This window comes from Gasterosteus aculeatus, chromosome X (genome assembly GCF_964276395.1).
Source record: "Gasterosteus aculeatus chromosome X, fGasAcu3.hap1.1, whole genome shotgun sequence".
Lineage (NCBI taxonomy): Eukaryota > Metazoa > Chordata > Actinopteri > Perciformes > Gasterosteidae > Gasterosteus > Gasterosteus aculeatus.
Window position 1 is genome coordinate 12,833,647 of NC_135698.1, and position 22,261 is coordinate 12,855,907.

The 22,261-nt window shown below is 43.6% G+C and overlaps 2 protein-coding genes and 1 non-coding gene across 5 annotated transcripts in view; all 3 read left to right on the forward strand.

Annotated features, from left to right (window-relative positions):
* Positions 1-425: 425 nt before the first annotated feature.
* Positions 426-7,940, forward strand: LOC120809062 (mucosa-associated lymphoid tissue lymphoma translocation protein 1). The gene is made up of 15 exons (XM_040162620.2): positions 426-523; positions 701-785; positions 866-990; positions 1,242-1,380; positions 1,538-1,713; positions 1,904-2,000; positions 2,496-2,522; positions 2,642-2,845; positions 3,607-3,784; positions 3,930-4,004; positions 4,175-4,302; positions 5,520-5,669; positions 6,269-6,423; positions 7,051-7,167; positions 7,267-7,940. The coding sequence occupies exons 2-15, from the start codon at positions 773-775 to the stop codon at positions 7,603-7,605; spliced, it is 1,923 nt and encodes a 640-aa protein (XP_040018554.2). The 5' UTR covers positions 426-523; positions 701-772; the 3' UTR covers positions 7,606-7,940.
* Positions 7,941-8,092: 152 nt separating this feature from the next.
* On the forward strand, positions 8,093-8,164 carry trnah-gug (transfer RNA histidin (anticodon GUG)). Its single transcript has one exon. It is a non-coding gene; the product is annotated as a tRNA-His (tRNA).
* Positions 8,165-9,020: 856 nt separating this feature from the next.
* The window catches only part of LOC120808856 (FERM domain-containing protein 5), a 47,594-nt gene continuing 34,353 nt past the window's right edge, over positions 9,021-22,261 (forward strand). For 2 of the 3 annotated variants that reach the window (XM_040162082.2, XM_040162083.2), the window contains exon 1: positions 9,021-9,400. In XM_040162082.2, coding sequence (XP_040018016.1) covers positions 9,299-9,400 — 102 coding nt within the window. In that variant the 5' untranslated portion in view covers positions 9,021-9,298. The remainder of the gene's footprint in view (positions 9,401-22,261) is intronic. The other variant, XM_040162084.2, reaches the window with a different exon arrangement.

Genomic DNA, 22,261 nt, shown 5'->3' on the forward strand with positions numbered 1-22,261 from the left:
GTCCAAAGGTCACATGAACTAAGATCTTAAGCAACTTGTGAGAATGAAAGAATAGAACAATAAAAAGGCTTCACCACATGGTGACAATATTTAGTTATAGTTAACAATGACCTATAGTTAATATTTTTTTCCTGTCTCAATTCCTTTCGCCCTGTGCTTCTACGTCACATTAAAAAGTGATTGTTACCGTAATGTCCAGAAACGAGGCCCAACCTGTATTCCCTTTACCTCATTCACATTGACTTATTCAGAGCAGCGTCCATCCGTTTGGACATCGTCTTAATTCAAGCCGTACTGTTTTAAAATAAAGTAAAATCTCTGTTTTTTTTACGGCGTGCAGAAGGTTAAAGACTATGAGATGCCCCTGTATTAGAGGCGTGTCGGCAATGTGTGTGTGTACTCCGCCTCATTCCGGGAAACCGAAAGTTTTTTTTCTATATGTGAAGTTGTGAAGTTTAAGAGGAAGAAAACATTCACTGTCTAGAATCCGACAGCTGCTCAACACGCACGAGGCTGACGGCAGGTATGCGTTGACACACGAGTGTTTGATACATCTTATGTACTAATCATTGTTATGTCTATATGATGGGCATTTTTGACAGAAAGTAGAGCATTGTATTGCCTGGACGGTACAATTAAAAAACTGAGTTCTTAGTGTCAGAGCTGGACTAATGGAAATTTTTGACTTCCCTTCTTACAGTCTGCTGCGCAATAATAATACTAATAATAATAACAAGATGCACTGATTGGATCCCGCAACCAACCCAGTCTAATGATGATCAGCGGTATGTAAAACCACAAGCAGTCACGTTTCATAAATTAATACGACACCGGATGACTGAGATTCTCGCTTAATTTGTTTCAGAAATTGTCATAGTGCGCCATCCTGTTTCTGTGTGTGTACCCGTGAACCACAGGGTGACTCTGAGTGTCCGCGCTGAGGGCACAGGTATCCTCAACTACCAGTGGTTCACTGATGATGACCAGGAGGTTCGTGGATTTCTTTTCGTGCATGTGTTTGCTTGGCAAAAAACTTTTCATTTGAAATGTATACATTCCTGTTGGCTGTCTTGAGCTCAGCTACAACACCAGATTAAATACAGGACTTACCACTTTAAAACAAATGACAAATCAATATGAGTTAAACGTTATATTGAGAAAAGATTGACCTACAAGAATGTTATCTTTTCTCGGTGAGTGATCCTGTACTCTGTTAAACATCCGTTTGTTTTCTTTTCAAGGTACTTGGAGGCACTGAAGCAGATTTGACCATCAAAGCTTTAAAAACTCAGCGCTATGTGTGTCGAGTGAATGACCACTTTTGTAACTGTGCGTTCAGCGAATGGGTGAAAGTGAAGGTTTTGGACATTGACAAGTCAGGTATGCATTACTTTTTTTGCTGCTTGTGGTTTTTGTTGTTGTTGTTTTATTTGCTTGCAATACGACCTCTGCCCATCAGTGGACGATCTATCAGCTTCATGCACATTGTTGGCATGTTTCCGTGGGTTTGAATCTCCATCTATCTATCTATCGTCAGGGTTACCAGAAAACTGGCTGGGTGAGCCTCACATCGCTGAAAACCCGAAGCCCCAAACCTTCCGTCAAGGAACGAAGTTCACGCTGTGCTGCGTTGCCTTCGGCATTCCCAGTCCGCACTATCAGTGGTACAGAAATGGACAGCCGCTGCCCAACAAGAGCGGTGGTACTCTGCAGGTAAGGAATGCGTGCTCACGTGGTGCTGAAAGTGATTGTTAGCACTGTGTACATTCAGTGGCTCTGAATCACGCACCCTTTTGCCTAATATTTAAGTTTTACTTTGTGAGTAATCTTACTTTTTGGGAGGGGGGGAGATAGCCAGAAAGACAAACAATGGGAGGAATGTAATGAACTGTGGTATCTGCAGATCAACCGTGCAACGGCTGAACATTGTGGATCCTACCTTTGCTCCATATCTAACGTGCTACAGGAGACTTGGACGGAAGCGGTTGATGTCGACATGGGTAGGTCATAACTCACACTACTGCTATCAACTCAGTTAAAGTCTTTCTTTTCCCAGTTTTATGTTTTTTTTTCTCAGAACTAATTTTCAATAAGAAATGCAGTGGAAAAAAAACAGTTTTTTCTATCACTCTTTTCCTTTCACTGATTTGGCTCTTAGAAGTTATTTCCATTATGCAGACGGTACTTTCCCATTTCTTCGCACTAAAAGGGAAGTTAGACTCCAAATAGTACTTGATCCGAGCCTTAAACACACAACAGGAAAGTGATGTAAAGTGAAACTACTTCAAGCAGTGGTTCTCCGGTTGGTAACTTGTGTTGTGGTATATACAACACGGATCATCCAAAGATGTATGTAAATTAATGACATTCTTATCTGTATCAGCTATGTCCTCTGGATGGAATCCCAGTGCATTAGATAGCATTAGAACCAATTATTGTTCATAAAACTGACTGTGTGAACCTCCTTTTTTTTTCTTTTCCTCCACTGCTAACAGATCAAAACCCAACGGCGGCACCCACAGGTACGGTTTTAGGGAAAGAATCTCAGCGTCAATCCTCTTAGAGCTGCTACAATAGAAAGCAATCACAAGAATTTCCTTGTGTAGCCATGATTTGGATTCTACTTTGATGTTTGTTCTAGCCACGGACAAAGTTGCCCTACTTATTGGCAACTTGAATTACTCCAATCACCCTCCCTTAATGGCCCCCATTATGGATGTGCACGAGTTGGCCAACCTCCTCCAGCAGCTCGGCTTCAGAGTGGTTTCCCTGCTGGATCTAACCAGGGAGGAGATGCTGGCGGCTATTGACAAGTTCATTCAGCTCCTTGACAGAGGAGTCTACGGTATGTACATCTTCATATTCTTAATTTTTTCTTCTAAATTAGCTACATTTGTGAGTTGATTCATGTATTAGAATGTCGTTGTCGTGGTAAAACCTGACATGGGTATTAAAAGATATTTCTGTTGCGTACGCGTGTCATGGGTCATGAATCCCAGCGTGGTTCACCCTACCAGCAGCTTGACACGTACGTGGGCGGACGAGGGGTAAAAGAAGAAGTGTAGACGTTTTTAACCTTGCTCGATGCTTCCTATGTGGCCGGAACACGTTGAGAGCTACGAGCGTAGTATTTTATGGGGCTCATTCACAAATAGGCAAACAATCTAAATGCCTATCTTTCGGCATGGGATGCTATTGAAAAGCAGACAGATATGCTTATAACAGAAAGGATATTGATGATTAAATAGAAGCAGTAATTACAGACCTGACACACTGCATCAGCGTGACTCTGCTGCTATTCTCCACTTTCTCTCAGTAATACTGAAACGAATGTGGGACAACTCTTGTGTTTTGAAAGTTGTCATTCTGCATAGGAATCCAGGGTTTCCCATAGTTTACAGCTTTGGGTGGGGGGCGCGGACACCGACACAGTTTCCGACACACACACGTTCTCTCCACTGGTGGAAGTACGCTCACCCGTGCACCTGCGCACATTGGGGCCCAGTGAGCCCTTTCTCTAAGCTGCTCCAAACATTGCGTACATGTTCAATGCAAAATGTTTTAATTGTGAGTGGTAACTGTATGATTTTAAAACCCCCTTGACAGGCCTTTTTTACTATGCGGGTCACGGATACGAGCGTGTTGGGAGGAATTACTTGGTGGCCGTTGACGCGCCCCAACCATACCAACCAGAAAACTGCGTCTGTGTGCAGAGGGTCATGCTCAGCATGCAGGAAAAGCAGACTGCACTGAGCGTAATTCTCCTGGACACCTGTAGAAAATGGTAAGCACCAGTTATGTAAACGTATATTCTGTATCATACATATGTACATACATATTACATGCTGTACATATAGTAGATTTGATCATATTATGCAAGTTAGCAGGATTTATTTTGACTGCTGCAGTCTGTATTTTTCCATCCAAAGGTACAACCAGGATTGCATAACTTCAGGCATCATGCCATTGGGACCCAGTGGGAACACTGTTTACGGTTATGCCACGTATGTACTTTTAATTAGCCCTTTTAAAAAATATTTAATCACAAATACAGAAACCAATATACATTTCTTCAGTTAACAAACTGGGGAATAGAAAGTTAAGCTTATTAAAAAAGCAGGACTATTCCCTTCGCTATCTGTTTTTTTTCAAAATAATTTCCTTTGCTAACTAGATGTGAAGATGCTGAGGCGTACGAGGTCCAGGATGGAGGGAAAAGTACCGGAATCTTCACTAAATACTTGAACAAGCACATCTTACACACAGAGAAGGTCACGCACGTCTTAGAGAAGGTGTCCGAGGGTAAGTTGATTAAATAGGACTTTAGGGTTTTAGGGTTCTGAGAACATGACAATGAGTCCCAAAAAAATTAATCTTTACTTTGTTCAAAAATGATAAAAATGGGTAGTTTATCAACCGTGGAAGAAGAAAAAGAGCTTGCTTGTTTGTTTTTTTTAACTTTCATTCACTCAGTAGGTTGACAGTTCTGGTAGGTTTTGGGTAAACAGATCTGAAGAGAACAGGTCGTTCTTTGGTACACCGGGACGGACCACAGACAAGGTTTTATAATGGGTTTGGCAATTCATTTTATTGTTGTTTACTCCAAACTAGTACGCATGGCTTTGACAGAGTGACAAGTTGTCCCGAAATCGAGAGTGTGTTTGTCTGGTTGAATAATCTTTCGAGGTACCATGAGCATGTGACCTCATTCTCTGGAAATTCACACTATTGGCCAGAGAACAGCAGCAGGAAACCTGAGAGCTGCAGAGCGCACGGCAGCTGCTGTGCCGTTGGTTCCCTGCCGCTCTGTTCACACGCCGGCCTGCTGACAGAGAACTCTGTGGTTATATTTAGATGAACAAATGAACCCGGATTGTGACATTCTTAAAACCGGGTTAAATGCTTTTTACTTTTTTATTTAAAGCGCTGCAGCCACAATGTGTGCAGTGAGTGGAAGTTTCTTAAGCCTGTTTTTTTTTTATGTTTCTGCTGTCTGGGACGGATTTAGAGATGGAAAAAGAGCTGATGACGACGGGCCGCTGGTCGCTCGTCCGTTAGAGCGAAGACAGCTTGCCCCAAATATTCGTAATGCCATATCCTCTCAAAAGCCAAGCTTAAATCTATGTTCAATTATTTAAATATGGTTTCACTGCTGGCCCTCCATTCCCCCCCGTGAACCGAACGAATCATTCCTTTGTTGACACGTTTTTTCCCTTGTTAATAGGGGTTTTCCAAAACCCATTTAGCCAGTGTGACCTGTTAATACTGACTATCTAACTTTAAGAATTTCCCTGAGTTCCTCAAAGCCAGCCAAGTGTATCTGATGCAGTTTGCCTCTCTGCTACGTCATAGCATGAATTGGTTATTGTATTAACATCAAAGGGAACTGAGTTTGAAAGGGGAAAACACTGTAAATAATTAAATTAAATTATATATTATATTATACTATACAATATAGAGTTTTGTCTTCAGCTCTTATAGGCGTTATATTTACCGATATTTTCCTCTCTCCTCACCAGATCTAGGCAGAGACCCTCTAGTCAAAGGAAAGCAGCAGGTGGAGATCAAACACACCCTGAAGGAACCTCGATCCCTTGCAGACCCGGTTCGCACCACCGGCCACACAAGGGAGCTTCACAAGAGAGAGGCCTGCTGGAGACAAGCAAATGGTGAGTGAAGGAACATCTGTTCCTATATTTATAAAACTGTAGGTCAAAGAGCATTCCAGAAAAGGGCTACGTAAAATCCACATTAACATTTTTTTCTTTTAAGAAAACCACAGTTCCACTTCGTCACCTTGATTGTGTGATAAGCCTCTTTATTCTCATCCACACCTCCTACACTACAGCATGTAACAAACCAACTGCAGACTTTGTGGTTGATTGTGATATTTTCATTGATTTGTAAGTCAAACAAGGAACTGGTGGACTCTACCAAGCTTATTTTCCTGTTTGATGGAGGGAATTTGGCTTTTGACACATCCTCAAATGAACCCAAACCCAATTATGATAAAAGAGTCAGAGAATCGCCTCAGTCTCTGTCAGACTACATGAAAGATAAAAAGCTCTGTGTCGCAAATGAACAGATGAAAGTTGTCCTTGGTCCAGGGTTTGGAAATCAGCTACCCTAGCTCAATGTTTGTATACCATAATAAAACAAAAGTGCAGTCCTATTAAAACAGTTGTGGAGCATTTTATATTGTCATAATATTAAACATCCCTATAAAACATATAAATATAAAACATCCCTTTTTCATGTACCCTTTCAGAGCTACCACCGAAGAAGCAGCTGATGTTTGTCTGCGGAGTAGAAGTGGAAGTGAGCTTCTCGGCTTTGTTCTCTAATGTTTTGGTGGCCTTTGCCACTGTAAAGACGAAAGGCCCCCGAACCGAGGACCTCACCCTCACCCTGAGTAGCATTCCTGTAAGTATTTCATTTTTACTTCAAAACTATGCTTTCATGTTCATTCTCAACCAGATAAGAACCACAAAATGTCCGTACAGTGAAACTCTTGAGCCACGGCACTTTTGAGAAACACACTAGAGGTAAAAAATAAATGTATAATATACAAAGATTTCAACGTTACAGCCCTTTTCCTTAAGTCACTAACTGCTAGTTACATCTACATCATAAGTTCCACGTTGCTCACCCGGTTTCCACGAGTCAGCAAAAATGTTTTGACGATGACCATTCGACGCACATTTCATGGCTGAGGAAATTCCGCCCATATATGGATTTCCAGTTTCACATGTCTGAGGAAGTTCTGCCCATATATGCACTTCCAGTTTGCTGCAGAAGCATACAAAGCAGGATGTGGTGATAGTAATCTGTTGTACTTCTCTTAGTCATTTATCCATGCGGAATCTTGTCCTATACTGATATCTAGTGGCTGATTTATGAATCCATCAGTGTCGTATTGCATTTCATGCGGTGAGTGCCGAATCAGTGTGAATACAGTACATGTTCACTAGGAGTGAAATTATACATGTTGTACAGTTTCTTAAAATTTGTGATAGTGCTGACAATGTTTTTTCTGCTTTAAATCCTTAGTCAATGGAAGACATATTCTCCAGCGCCGGCCGCTCAGAGGAGATGGACTCTCTACTATTTAATAGATCTGATAACCCGGACTGTACAATACAACTTTGTGCTCTTCAAAAGCTCACGGTACGCAGATTATGAAATGCGTCTTGATTCTGAAGTATCAAAACACAGCAAGTCAGTGAAGCAAATGTATGATATTGTCTTTTTGTTTGCATTTGTTAGAAAACGCTGGTCATCAAGGTGGAGCTACACTATACTAACATGGAGACGAGACAGCGGCAGACAGACAGACAACAGGTGGACATAGGAAGGCCTCTGGTGGCATCCTGTAAACTGTACACGAGAAGTCACGCCGCAACAGCCAAGAAACAAGAAGTTGCTTCTGCTCAAAGTCTGGGCGCCGTTGCAAGCAGCAAACCGAAGCTGCGTCAGACCCCTGCTGGTCCGTGTCGCCCTTTCACCAGGAAGGCAGAGTGTGCTGCTAAAGTTGCTGTAACAAGGAGCAACGAACCAGAAGAGAATGATGAAAATGAACTGCAATTCTTGACTCTCCTGGATTAGACCCCTTTTGGTCCAATTGTAAATACTATACTAAATAGTTTGAAAATGTGATGCTTTTTACTGACGGGATTAGAGTTGCTGAATCGTGCATTTTAATCATCTGTGGTTGATTGTGACGATGAATGACTGGAGTTTGTGTTTGGTTAGTGGTACTGGCCATCAATTCTTATCTAAACACTGAAAAAACATTAACACTTAACTACTTTTCATAATCGCTGGATTTCATTGCTTTTTGTAAATACTTTTTCATCAGTGGCAAGCTGGCCAGCCTAATTTAACAAATATAAAAAATGTCTGTTATAAGTTATATTCAATAAAGACCACTACTTACATTACCATTATATTTTCCCTTCATCCTCCACTTTTTTATTCCAGTCAAAACAACATGGAGATCCGTTGATCCAGATTGACAATGATACATTGGTGTGACCATCGTCGTGTTTTTGTTTGATATTACTAACTCATCGACCTGCAGCCCCGCTAGCTCGCCGTGATCGTATAGTGGTTAGTACTCTGCGTTGTGGCCGCAGCAACCCCGGTTCGAATCCGGGTCACGGCATGTAACTCTTACGTAGCCACGGACGAGATACTTTCACAGCTTTTCAAATATTAACAACATTGCCTATCGTTTAATCCTCCCATATACTGAAATAAAAAAAATTCTACCCAAATAAAGCCATATTTCATATTACGATGACGATTCAGTAAATGTAGCTATTAGTCCTAAGTGAGTGGGCAAAATATAGTAAAATGATACCTCCCATGATCTTGGAGATCCTCCCACTGAGAGACCTCAGTTGGTCGTCACAACAAACCACTGATCTGACGTCTGCTTAAATCGCACCAGCGATAACTGGCCTGCAGGTGACAGTAGAATACATTCAATATTCACACACTTTAGGAAGAAGATTGATAAATAGAGCCTGCCCGCTTCAAGGATGCCTTACCTACGTTTGACCAACTATGTATGTTTAAACAAACAACAGCCAACACGTTTAGCTCGGTATGGACACTGCGAGAGATATTTTTTATTTAGATTGTTAATGGTTTGTTTCGATCTCATAGCCAAGGTTTCCGGAGTATTACTGATGTTTATGCATTTATTTTACCATCCCAGCATCATATTCAAATTGGGTAATGCACTGCAACTAACATTGCAATTACAAAAAAACAACTACCGTCCATTCACTTGATTTTTCACAAACAGCAGAACATATAGTTATTACTCAAGTTATAGGTAGCTGTTACTCAGAATTGCGAGGTAAGAAAAACAATATTTTGTATTGGATATTAAACCTCAGCGAAAGACGCCTCACACGCTCCCGTTGGTTCACTCTGACGTCAGTCCTCACCGGGACCCGCCCACTCGCTCGAGTGGCGGCGGTGAATGGTGAGAGATAATCCCCCCCCCCAGCTCCCCCCACCCCCTTACACACACACACACAAGGCTGAGCAGCCTCAGGATCTAGATGCGGGCATCCTTGGTTTCTTCTTCCCCTTTCCCCGGGCCCCCGTTGCACAAAAAAAACAAAACTTAACGGGACAACAATGGTGCACGCCTCGGCGGAAGGATCCGTGGGCGCCGGTCATTTAAGGGACCGGGGATCGTTCTCGATGTGACGTTCGCCAGCACGCCGGTGTTGAGTTTATTGTTCTGGTCCTAGACGCGGCTGCGCAGCGATTCTCTGAGAAGATGTTGAGCCGGTTCATGAGCGGCAGCATCAGGAATCTTGAGCGGGAATACAGCTGCACCGTCCGGCTGCTGGATGATACGGAATACACGTGCACCATTCAGGTGAGTCACCTGTCGACCCCCACCCCCCCATACACACACAGCTCCACGCACAGCGATGCGATGGTGTACGACCTGGCAGAAGACGTCCCGCTGCTCGTGTCTACCGGCAGACAATGCATGGATAGGATTATGCGGAGTTTATATTTGTAATTTAAAAATAACGCAAGGCAGGCTTTAAAAAACAAAGCATGTTTAGGGGACATGCCAGGTCCCTCCTGCTCAGGTTGACGGGGTGTCAAAATCGCACCACGCTGAAATACATGACTGAAAGGGCGTTGTGGCAGGATTGTTTTTCTCATGTCATGTTTTTCTCTCTCCTAGTTCCATGTCGCATTACTGCTTGTTGATATGAATGACCAATTATCGAGTGGCGCTTGTGCAACTTCCCATGAACCACTGACATCAATAATGCACATAAGGGATCCTGTCGCTGCACTTGGGAACACACCAATGTGGCCCTTCCAGGTGTAAGCTGGCAGAACAAATGTGTAGTATAACCACCACTCAGTGGGGGGAAAACCAATTGAAATAGTCAGCAGACATGTATTGCTTGTAAAGATGAAAACAAAGCGAGGTCCCGATAAGATGCGCCCTTTGTCTCTCCACTACAAGCACTGCTTTGATGACTGTGGATTTTTATGTTCATGCTGATTTCCTCAGAAAGTAGATGAGAGGGCCTGTCACTTCAAAATCGTCCCCTTTGTGGATGCTGTGTATTTGTAGTTGAGGAGTGTAAGAAAATCCTAAGAGAATTCTCTGACTAGTCAGCAACATGAAGACCCATTCAATTTTCTCCACAACATACCAAGGGGACATTTAACCTGCAGTCTAAAGCAATTAAACATTAATAAGACACGCAGGATTCTTGCCTCTTTTGATACTGGTTATCAGCTGTACAGCAATAGCTCCTCTTCTCTCCCGGGAGCAAGCGTGAAATAGATTTTGTAGGATGGTGAGTGAGCGCCCAGGTTGTAAAGAGACCTGCGTTTCTGCTTAGTGAGCCGAGCCAGCGATGGACCCGGTCCAGGTGGACTGTGAAGCCAGCAGGTGTGCTGTTTGCGGCAGAGTCGTGTGGCTGACGTCAGCGGGCTGGAAGATGTGGAGGGAAAGCGGAGAATACTCCGCCTGTGCTTTGCCTGTGTGGCTTCCCGACCATCGGTTCGGTGTTCCCTGACTGTGGGAGGGAGCATGCTAATCCACCTGAACAACCATGTACGGCTACATCTTAGTATCATTTAGTTCAAACTTTTGCTCTTTTTTCCCATCCGAGCTCCTGGCATGCTAAAAAAAACCCAAATGACCCAGGATGCCTACTGAGAAACACAAAGGAAGAGGCATAACTAGGTCATCATTTATTTTTCTCTATGTGTTTATGTCTGCTCCTCTTTCTCTTTTTCACCTTCCTATCCTGTTTCACGCGGGGGAGAATCTATTCCCACCAGACCTGTTTCCCTTAAACTGTTTGATGGCTCCAAATTCAGATTTGCTCCTGACTTATGGCCCCGTTCTGTTCTCTGACATCAAATCCTATCGCCTTCCTCCATGACAGAGACATCCCCTCTACATTTATGAAACACCACCCTCAGCACAAATGTCCTCTGCAGAAACTTGCATACAAAATATGCATGTGCTGTTGCTGAGCATTGCACGCTTTCAAGGGCACAAAATGTGTCCATCTTTAAGTTTTGCTTTAATGAATTATGGATCCTCCTGCTATGTTTGGAGGAGGAAACATTGAGCACTCATCATTACACAGACCTGTAGATTTTGCTCTCATCCAGGTTGATGGAAGTGCCCGAATTCCTCTGTTGGCCGCAGGCCTCTTCTGCTGCGATTTTAATGCAATGTAACAGCAGAGAGGCAGCGGTGTCTGTTATTTGTGTCACGTCTGTGTCACGTCTGAATAACAGGTGAATCTCATGTAAAGAAAATACAATATGCCCAATCAAATGCAACAATCAAGTGGATTCCCCTTCTAAAAATACACTATACGCTCTTATTTGTTTGTGGTGTTTAACTCGCTACTCGCGTGGCTGTTGTAGAGAGTGAGGAACCACACAGACCCTGTCCTGAAATACACATATACATACATTACGTAGACACCCTGTGTTTTGTCATCGTGCCTTTAATTAATAACGGCTTCACTGAACGTCTGTCTGCACGGTGACCTGCTCCTTTCCAGCTGCAGAGTTAATGATAGCCTTCACACTGTGAAACGTGTGATTTTATCATAGCGTTCTAATAAGGTGTTTCCTTTTAGGGTTTTACAACAACCAGCTTTCAGGTCAATAATCCTCCCTGAAGTAAAAAAAACAAAACAAACATAAAAAACGATATGTGTGTCATGAAGTGTGCACCAAGATCATTAAAGCTGGTGGAAGACTTTCCTTTTCACTGGTGACCAAGGCCGAACCAAATCTCCTTAGGGCTGCTAATATGTCGGTGAGGAGACGACCGGGGGTTGGGAGCCCGTGTGTGTGTGTGTGTGTGTGTTTGTATTGAGGATACTTTACTCTGAAACATGGGCCCAGGGTCTCAGCTGTTGCTACGGTAACTCCACAGTTACCCTAACACAATGTGAGATCACTCACTGCTCAGGATCCCCCCCTTCCAAAAGCCACAAACACTCTGCCTTCAGCGCTGACGGGAAGTTCATTTATCTCCTGAATGCCATTTGAGGGCAGTGGTGGTGATGTAACTGCACACTCACACCAACTGGGAAAATCTTCTGGGAAACTTTCCTACTGATCCCCCTAACACACATTCATCTTTTTTTTTTTATACCTTCTTTGATGTCACTGTCATCATAGATAATCTGCATTTAAAACTCATATGATTATCTAGATGTGTCAGAAAATTGGCAATTGCATTCTTGGCTGGGAATCTTTGAAGTACTTTTTGATACTAGTGCAGCTGCAATACCTGAGCTGTTGTAGTTCTAACAGTTCTACTTCTGACACTTGACTGATCCCTGGCGACTGAAGGTCCTTCAGGTCCTTCGTATACTATGTCATCCAAAGTAGGAAGTCAGCATACTTCGGCGAGCATCTGTGTGCAGGTGTGTGTGTGTGTGTGTTCAGAGACCAGCGAGGCTGACACACTGAGCTTCATATGAATGATTAAAATGTGTGCTAGGCCTGAATGTTTCATGAAGAGTAACCTCCGGAGAACGTCACTTGTGTTTACCAGCATCACTGCGCACCAGCATCACGATTGGCTGAACCTGTGGCGCATGGCTGGTTGCGATTAGGGATTACATCACCGTGGCTTCTACCCAGCAGGGCAGGGCGGGACGGCCCCTTGCAGCCCTCTCCGATCTCTCCCGTGGGGATTTGACATGTGGGAGCACTCTCTTGCCAGTTGTACTTTATCACTCACGTCCTTTCTATAAAAATAGGGATTGTGAATTGTGTCAAGGTTGTAAAGTGCTCATGCTCTTTTGCTGCCTTTCGAATGTGGGTCCTTGATCTTCAGCTGTGTGTGTTTTTACTGTCTCCCACACCGCTCTGATACTCCGGCGGGATATTACTGGGGACTCCAAAATTGCTTGACCTGCATTGGCTTGCTGGGATTAATGTGGGAGCTTATAGCTGAAGATGAGATGCCAAATGTTTTTGCCTATGCACCCATTAAAAGCTCACACAGACACCTTTTCTCTATTTGTCCCACTGCATCGAATCAAAGGTTCTAAATTGTAAATGGACTGTATGACGCTTTTCTAGTCTTTTGACCCCTCAAAGCACTTTCACACTGCATGTCACCTAATTCACCCACTACCACCCAGTTACGCGCGGATGGCGTGGGCTTCCGTGCAGGGTGCCCCCTGCCCACCAGGACCCTTATTAACCATTCATACCAATTCGTACACTGAAGGCACAGCTTGTTGGAGCCATTTGGGTTTAAGTGTCTCGTCGGAGGACACGTCGACATGGACTACTGGAGCCGTCGATTGAACCACCGATTGAATTGATCGGAGGAAAACCCTATTCTACTACTACATGAGCAGGGTAGAGCCCCTGAATGTGGTTGCAGAACTTGTCCCTCTCATATTCCCCATTGTCTCTTTGTGTGTGGGCTGGATAGAGAGCAGGCAGGCAGTCTGTCAGTGTGTTGGTGGCAGTCTGCTGAGCTCGCCATTGTGTTCTCTGGGATGTATTGTGTGACGGAGAGAAACGCAGCGGGGCCTGGGGTTATTCTCCACCTGGAAGCCTGAATGTTAAACCTCCTCCAAGAGCAGTAGATTGCTATTCACAGCACTGTACGCCAAAACCACCAGACACAAAAACAGTTTATGTCCTCGGGCCGTCTCTCTGATGAACAGCTAATCAGTCAGCCGGTACCTGAATAGCACCATTACCACTATCTGCACCTTGATCCGTATCCAATGTCGCTGTTGTACGCTCGTGTATACATATATCAGCCAATGGTTCACTTTAACACACCATAGCCTGCAGCTAGCGTAATGCAAACAGATTGCACAGCTTGCTGGTGATCTCTATATACTTCAGTGGCTTTATAAACGAGTTAACACGTGCAGTGCAACTCTTGGTGGGGATTGCAGAGGAGAGCCTCGGAAAGCTCAACTCATTTAAACGGGTGAAAAAATGTGTTGCTTTGAACAATTACAGATAACAAAGGGTGTTTTGTAACCTGCAGCTATGATGCACAGGGGTCATGCCCTCAAACTCGCTGGCACCTCAAGCCAGAGAGTGAATCAGATAAGGGCTGCCTTCAAACGCTGACCTACAAAATGTGTGAGCACAATTTGCTCTCGAACGGCATTTTAATGCAATGGCACATCAGGCTCAGCAATAAGTGTATCAGGACAAAACAACAACCGTGGCTTATATTGAGTTATGTTTCATAATGAGACACAATAGGGTGCAGAGAATTTTCTGTACAGCCGTAATGTTTTGTTTATAGACCATATAGCATCCTCAACCACTTTGCAGACTGCTGCCAATGGAGGGCACGAATGGCTGATTTTATATCAGGGATGTATTTCTAATATGTTTGGAAACAGAGACATTTTACTGGGCTGCTATTGAAAGTCGGACATTTTATTTTTTGTCCCAGCATCTCTACTTGGTCCTCATCACACTCGTCCAGCTTTTCTTTGGGCAAGAAGCGTCTCTGCTGTATAAGAGAATACAGCCATTGTCTCTCTTTGTACTTCAAGGCCCTGTGCCTATGCAGACTAATGAGGAAACGCAGGCATTTGCTCGTACTACCACAGTGAAAAACAGCCGAACAGCACTTTTGTTGCAAAACGGCAGGCGGAAAATTGAGAGATTTGCATGCAATCCGCATTCTATTATCAGCTATGTCTCTCTATCAGCTCTTGTCTCTTTCAGTCCAACAATGTTGTTGCTTGTGAATGATTGTTGGTTGCGCACTCCGACGCAAAAGTTGCTTTGTGATGTAAATTGTAAATAGTGTGGGTGTCCTCGGCTTTCAGGGCAGGTGCTGAGCTTGAATCAGCGTGCAGTCGGGACACTTTTGGGCAGTGAAATTGAGAGGAGTGGAGAGGTTCTGATCTTCAACTCTCAGTTCAGTCATCGTTGCGCCCTTTAAGTTTGATACTCCACAGGGGAGCATTTTTCAATAGAAAAGGTGAGCTGTTTTATGAGACATATTTAGCCTTTCTCTCTTTTGTCCTCCTACCATTTCTCTCCTTCATCTCGCATCATTCCTTCTGCATCTCGTGGTTTTGCTGCACACCGCCCCACTGCAGGGTTTTTTGAGCTAATGATAGCCGTCCCTCCCCTCCTTCTTCCAACTCCCTTTTCCTCCGTCCATGCCTCAGTGTCCCGCCTCTCATCTGTCTTCTCTGCAGAATTACCTACTTCGGATGCTCTGTGGGATCCTGCCTCTGCGAGGACTTTAGGGTTGTCATTGCTGTTAAGAAGCTGATTTGTTGTTAAGTTATTGTTAGAATGTGAGGTTTTGAAAATGCTTTTAAGGGTAGAGTGACAACTAGCTTCCTTTAGTTGACCAGCTCTGCTTTTTATACATATGCACATGTTGGATGTTACTTCAGCAGGTTGAGTTATTACTTTAAGTCTATTCATTTGACTGGAATGAGGACTTTGTGTTGGCTGAATAATGTCACAAATGATGTGTTTGGTAAACAGTTACTTAAACAAAGTGCAGTCAGTTCCTACAGTGCTTATGATGAACAGTTAAGAAATGTTGTATTGTGTCCTTATATAATAAAGAATTTTACCACTGTATATACAATTCAATTTGAGAAACTCTAGCTTCTATCTAATGTGCACACCATAAGCTCCATAGCGACATCGTCTTTTGACAGTTTGCACGTTCAAAACAATATCAATGATAATACCGTTGAGACTGGTTCATAATTGTAATGCAGTTTAGGAGGGACAACTGTGCTTTCTCACTAATATATACTATATACCCGTGAGGATAACCTCCTGTGGAGCAACGACAGCTGGCAGGTTGGTGCTGACCATCAGTAAGAAGGTGGTTGATCTTGAGCATCGTATTGAAAGTGCACTCTCACAAATGAGTATCGAGCTCCGAGAGAAATAAGAGATACTGTCATCTTCCCACGGACGCGGCTACAGATGCACTGACGAGGGCGTCTTGAGCTGCACTCAGAGTACAAGGTCTGTTCCCTCTCAACAGGTCTCACTCCTGTTCCCCTTGCTGTCATGCCTCTTCAAAGGAGTGACAATAAACACCGTCTCTTAGGTGTGCCGAGGCAAAGAGTTGAACAAATCCGCTTATGGAAATTATGAAAAGAAGGAGAGCTAAAGAGCTTGAAGAGAGCCGTGTGTGTTGGTGCAGCAGAACGTCGAATCAAGGCGTGCTGGTTGATTTTGGTATTTAGAGTTAGAGAAAAATCACCTTGTGAATGTTTAATTCATCCAAGTCTATTTTGCCCACCATTCTGGATCATTTTCCACTGGGTACATAGATGAAAGGCCGACCTGCTTAACGAGAGTAGTTATTTATGTGTCGTTAGCAATGTTTTCTTGCTTCATGTCTGCCTGTATATTTGCATGCTGTATGCTGTTGTGTATCCGTCAATGTTTAATTCCACCTTTTGGATCAAATAAAGGCCTGGCTCCCGTTGTTAAACGTGTGTCTGGGCCTGGAGATTACACTAACAGCTATTCATGCATGCAGTCAGTCTCCTTCTCCTTTGTGTGCGTGTCAGCGCCGCAGTCACAGGAGACTAGTGACTCCGGAGAGGAGATAGATGAACAAACGCGGGGGACAAAGAGGCCGGCCAGTGGAAATACACAACAAGCCACGGACACAAAGCCAGCTGTCCACTGCAGGTTCTGGGTCAATTCAGAAAATGTATTGATTAAAAACATTGACAGTAATGTTTGCCAATAAAATAGTGTCCTTTTGACATTGTAATAGTATTTATTTTGAATGTGATGGATAAGAAGGCCGTTTCTCCCATCGCCTCATCAAGTCTTTTATTGCTTTTCTAACATTTACTAGGAGGGAAGGCGTCGACATTATTGTCTGTTGGATCTTGGACTTGGACCTGATCCTTGTTGTTATGTGCTTCTACAACTATGACAGCTGTTTTACCACTTATTTCTGCTTCTACCGCAGTCAAACGTCATCCCCCATCACATAACAAGAGGAAATCTTACACTTTTTATACACTTCAAAATACACAAGGATTTATTTGATTAGTAATTTTAAAAACTGACTTACTATTTCATCTTAAATGTGATAATTTGATGATTTTCTTTATTATATGATTCTATACTAATTGTGTTTTTCTGTGAAACTGTTGGAATTGGTAGATGTCACACTGGGCTTATGGAAGTTGGCCAAGATAGATGATTGTTTTCTTTTTAAAATGCTATTAATGGAGAAAATAAACTACACATATATTTATAATAAAGAGGAGATAGTTGCAGTCCTCCTTGGTGATTGAGGAGATTGTCTAGTCCTCACTTTTTACAGGCAGAACAAGGAGAAGTAAGAGGTCATTTATGCCTTTATCACATCATTTCTCCGTACCACTCTCGTGGAATTTCTTTCTGAGTCTTCCAAGTCTGTCATTAGCTGGACACATGGAAACCGGCCAGGCTGCCCTGAATGACCAGGATAACCCCTGGTTGTCACAAGATATTTCTCCAGTGTCTCCCTCCTTTAGCTCAACCGGTGCTAGAAATCAGTGGAAAACACGGCTGCATTTGTCGATTTTAAAATGACCTCTCGAGCATCAATATTTGATGAAAGAATTTGTTGTCAACTGTTTTCGGTTCACATGATATGAGCTGTGTTGATACTAATAATCCGCGGGGATTCAAACAAATAAAAACCTCAGGAAGTAATGTCAGCCTGTGGTCAAAGCTGTGTGTCTTTGTTGTGGCTGAGTACGCGGGCAGAGGTGTGCCATATGGCAGCAGAATAGCAGTCTGGAGGCGATTGTTTCAACGGCGGTGCTCTCCTCTCAGTAAATGTGGTGTTCACGGAGATCCCCTCCGTCCCCTGGGTGGGAAACAGGTGCTGTCGGGGGGAAGGACGCGCTGGTTGCCGAGCTCCCCGCCACGTCAGTCTCACAACTCACTTGGAACGGCGGAGTGATTGTTTGCCCCGGGCCTCTGTGTGTGTGCAGAGCAAGAAGAGAGGAGCCGCTTCCATAGAGTTCATGTGACATGGAGGATAGTGAAAAACATTCACACGTCTACTCGGTTGTTTCTCTTTGCACAATGTCCCGCAAATAATCAGATGAGGAGAAATATTATAGTTTTGAGCTTGTGAGCTGCGCTAACTGTAGTATGTAAGTATGTGTGGATCAATCCAATCAATCCATATATCAATTAGGTGTCCTGTGAGCTGTAGTTCTGCTGTCCTGGTGATGGTGAGCTAAGCAGGTACAGGGAATAGACTACGGAGAAGTTGGCCTAGTCACCTCTGCCCACATGCTGCCTTAAGCCCAATGCAAAGCTAATGAATCATGAACAATTCATTATCTGATCTGTTGGGGCCCTGGGTAAAAAAAAGATTCAGTGCTATAACTTAAGATAGATTGCGTTACTCCTTTTGTGTGGCTTTTTTATTGCCCTTCAAGTCAAAGATGTCTGAGGAATTGTTCACAATAAAAAGTAGCTTATCACACCAGGTCTCAGGGGAAATGCCTGGACAGTACTGGACGTTTTGTTTGCCTGGTTTCACTGCTTATAACCTCTCTGTGGGATTCAGCAGCTTCATTGACCACTGCTCTCACTCCTGAGTCCTTTGGGCTTTTCTGAAGCGCCTCTTTTACAGTAGGCATTAACTTGCCTCTATAATTAATGAGGGTTGCCAACTGAAGAGTGGCAGCAGAGCTTTAATGGAAAGAGCCCAGGAGTGCCCTTCAGGACATCCCATTACCCCTCATCTTGTGGGAGCACACTGCGAATGCTGCTGCTGATTTGGTGATGATGCAGTGGTGGCAGTCGAGGCTGAGGAGTGCTGCAGTCTGCAGGACGCACAGTCAAGCTGAGATGATTCTTTGCTCCAGCTACGAATCTTTCGTAACGGCTGTCAGTATATTTTCTTATTCATCATTCAGTCCCCAGACTCTCAGCTTAGTTCTTTGTCGTGCAATAGAAGAGAACACGATCTGTACACTGGGACATCATTAATAAGAAACAAGAGTAAAGCAGGTTTGATATTCCTTATTTTAGCCACCAGGAAGTGATGAAACTGTAGGATGATGTGGATCATCCTGTTTTATTGTGTTAATTAACATCATTGCCTCAGCCAGACGGTTTATTCAAATTGCAAGTGGCTACATAATAGATGAGCGCATACAGGAATGGTGCGTGAAATGCTATTTTTAGATATTACTTCCGTCTTTTACATTAATTCATCGAAAATGTACACCACAGACTTTCCATCAACCAAGGCCACAGTTGTCTTTGTGCTAATTTAGAAAACATCTGCATAATGCTTCACTGGTCTTTTACTGATGTTTGAACTTTCATCCTTTGGAAACTGTAGTGCGGGTAAAATGTGCTTTAGTCTTTGCCAACTGTGTGGAGTCCGTCTCCAATGGTGGAGTAATTACCTGCCAGCTGTCAAGCCCTGTTTGCTTTGAGACAGTTGGCCAGACGTTGCAGTCAATACCCTCTTCATTCATTGCAAACATCACCTAGATTTGATTTATAGCTAAGACCGTTGCCTCTGGGTCAAAGAACAGGAGACAAGTAAAGATGAACGATCAGCAAAATTGTCTTTCTGTGGTTCCTTTGGCCTTTTGTACAGCAAACGTTTGCACTTTTACCGTTTTAATACTCAGTATATGCTCACTACAACTTCCGAGTAGTATTTTGGCCAGAAACCTTTGCAGGAACTGTGCTGAAATGGCTGAACACCACAGCGTCGTCCTTGGAGACTTGATTTACACTTGTGTAAGACAAAGACAACATGGTTTTGGAGCAATCCGCCCTTTTCTGTCATAACCGGACAGCTAGCTATCACTAACACAACCTGATGCAAAACACAGTTTCTGCTTTAAAAAAAATAACGTGACTTTTTTACTTTCTACAGTGATGGTTATTTATTGTAGTTCTCAAAGTGTCCTCAGAACACATTTCCTCTAAACTACATGGGCTCTTCGGCCCGATTTAAACAGGCAGAACATTTTGGGCCAGTAATATACATGCTGCAGATTGCATATGTCCATTGGGACAGTGCTTGGCAAATGTTTCTGCTCTACCTTTCCTCCTCGTGTATTCCACAACACAAATGATTGTGGTTTTGTTTCTCGTCATGAGTGGCAGAAACTCTTCTCATTTTGAGACAAATGTAAATTAACTAAATATCGCAGCCCCCTGTTGTGTGAAACCCAAACGCACACGGTTGATAACCTCTCCAGCAAAGAATCACCTCAAATTCTTTATTGAGTCAGGCAGTAATATGTTCCCCTGTCGTGCACCAACCCACAATTTGAATCAAATTCCCTGCTAGATTGGTCAGTAGCTGAATTCTGAGCATACAGTATGAATGTTGAGGACCTACGTAATTAAGAAGATGACAGGGGGAATATAATACAGGCCCTTTTTAAAGTGCTTTTCAAATCTCAGTGTCATTGCGGCTGACTGAGGCTGCTGAAGTTCATTTGTCATTGTCATTGAGTCACTGTAAGGAGGCAATGACAGAAAGGGAGAAGGCTCAGCAGACCTCCAACAATATAATATTATTTAAGCGAGGTCACAAATCCTTCAGTATGTCCACACTGGGGAAAGAGGGCGCCTCGATCCTTTTAGGGAATACGGTCGTAGACAGGAGGCAGTAATTAAATTTACAAATAATTAAGTATTAGTTATTAAAAGATCATATTACATTTCTATTTTTCCTCTTTATGTCCTAAAGTAAAGGGTTTTGACTGCTCACAACCCACAAAAGTCTCCATCCTCATGTCGGTCCGCCCACAAAACCTTTACATGTCGATTGCGACCCACTCTCCTGGTTTAGTGCTCTCTGACCTTGTTCTGATACCTAGCAGTGGATTATTTCTCTCAATCAAGATGTATTATGTAACCGCTAGCCTGAGAGGATTATAGAAAAATATTCCACTTACAGAATGTAGTCCAACGAACCATTAAGACGCGGCCCTACTTTCTGTCGTGTGCTGCGTAAATAGCAATCGTTATGGTGTGAAAATATGGTCGGTTGAATGTTTAACAAGATATCATCATGTACTTGAACATGTCTCTGACTATTCAATGACCAAATATCAGGTCAAAATGAAATGCTTTTTGATTTCTCGACTTGACTCGAATGCTTGCAATGTACATTTAAAAAAAAAAAAGAAGAATTGCAATTTGTGTTCTCATCTATCTTCCTGATTAGCAGCCAAGGAAAATATTTTCCATGTCCTTGGAGTTCTGGGATGCTGTCAGCACCTCGTCACCATGGCAACTGCTCACTTCGTCATTGCTCCCCAGGTGTGTTGTGTAATATGTGCCCAAACTCTCCCTGCTCAGCCACGTCACACCTCATGTTGCATTTCCTTGCTGACCTCACATAAGACCATCCAATTATCAATGCAGAGCCACATGTCATTGCATTCAGGATAAAGTGATTGCTCCCTGTTCATGTTAAGCTTTTCCTTATGTTTTCTTAACTTATCATCCAATCGGTGAATTATCACCACAGTTGACTTGCAAACTGGGTACCAGACCTGTAGTATTCCATTTTTTTCTGTTCTGCTTGCAAAAACTGCTGTCTTCCCTTTCTGTATTCATAAATTGAGCTTTGCCAGCAAGACCGGGAAAGAACAGCAAGTGGTGGCACATCACTGCGAGCAAACCAGCCTGCAGATGAAAATCCTCTTGTTGTGGGTTCGTAATTAGAGCCTGAAGGGTGCAGCGTTCTGCTAATCCAGCGGCGCTGCTCCAGCGGGCTCAGGAATTGGAGAGGAGGACTTGTCACGTATTGCCTCCACTGGAAAAGACCCAAACGCAGATTTGTTAGTAACCATGTATTTTATTCGTGAAAAGGAGGCACCGGACTAGGAGGTGACGGGGTGGTGACGGCGGTCCCGGATTCCAGAGGTGGGGGAAAAACAGTGAGCGGGATTCCCGGGGAGGTGCGTGGGCCATGCGGCCCGTTCAGGTGCCTGGGTGAAAAGAGGAAGACAGGACACTGGTTAGTTTTAGAACAGCGGCCTCTGACTTCTTGCTGTTTCTTCGACCTGAGTTGTCGGTCTGACTCACAAACAAGACTAACAATCCGGCGGGGAAGAGGCTTCGGGGCCGCTCCTAAATACCTCCCCTGATTGGAAGGCAGCAACAGGTGGGTGATTGTGGATGAGACGCAGCTGGGCCCTGCTCTCACCTCCGTGCTGACGTCCGGCCCCCTCGAGTGCTG

Coding starts and splice junctions, on each gene's coding strand:
- LOC120809062 (XM_040162620.2), top strand. Junction 4,303..5,519: donor CTTAGAGAAGGTGTCCGAGG/GTAAGTTGATTA, acceptor TCTCCTCACCAG/ATCTAGGCAGAGACCCTCTA. Junction 7,168..7,266: donor GTGCTCTTCAAAAGCTCACG/GTACGCAGATTA, acceptor TGCATTTGTTAG/AAAACGCTGGTCATCAAGGT.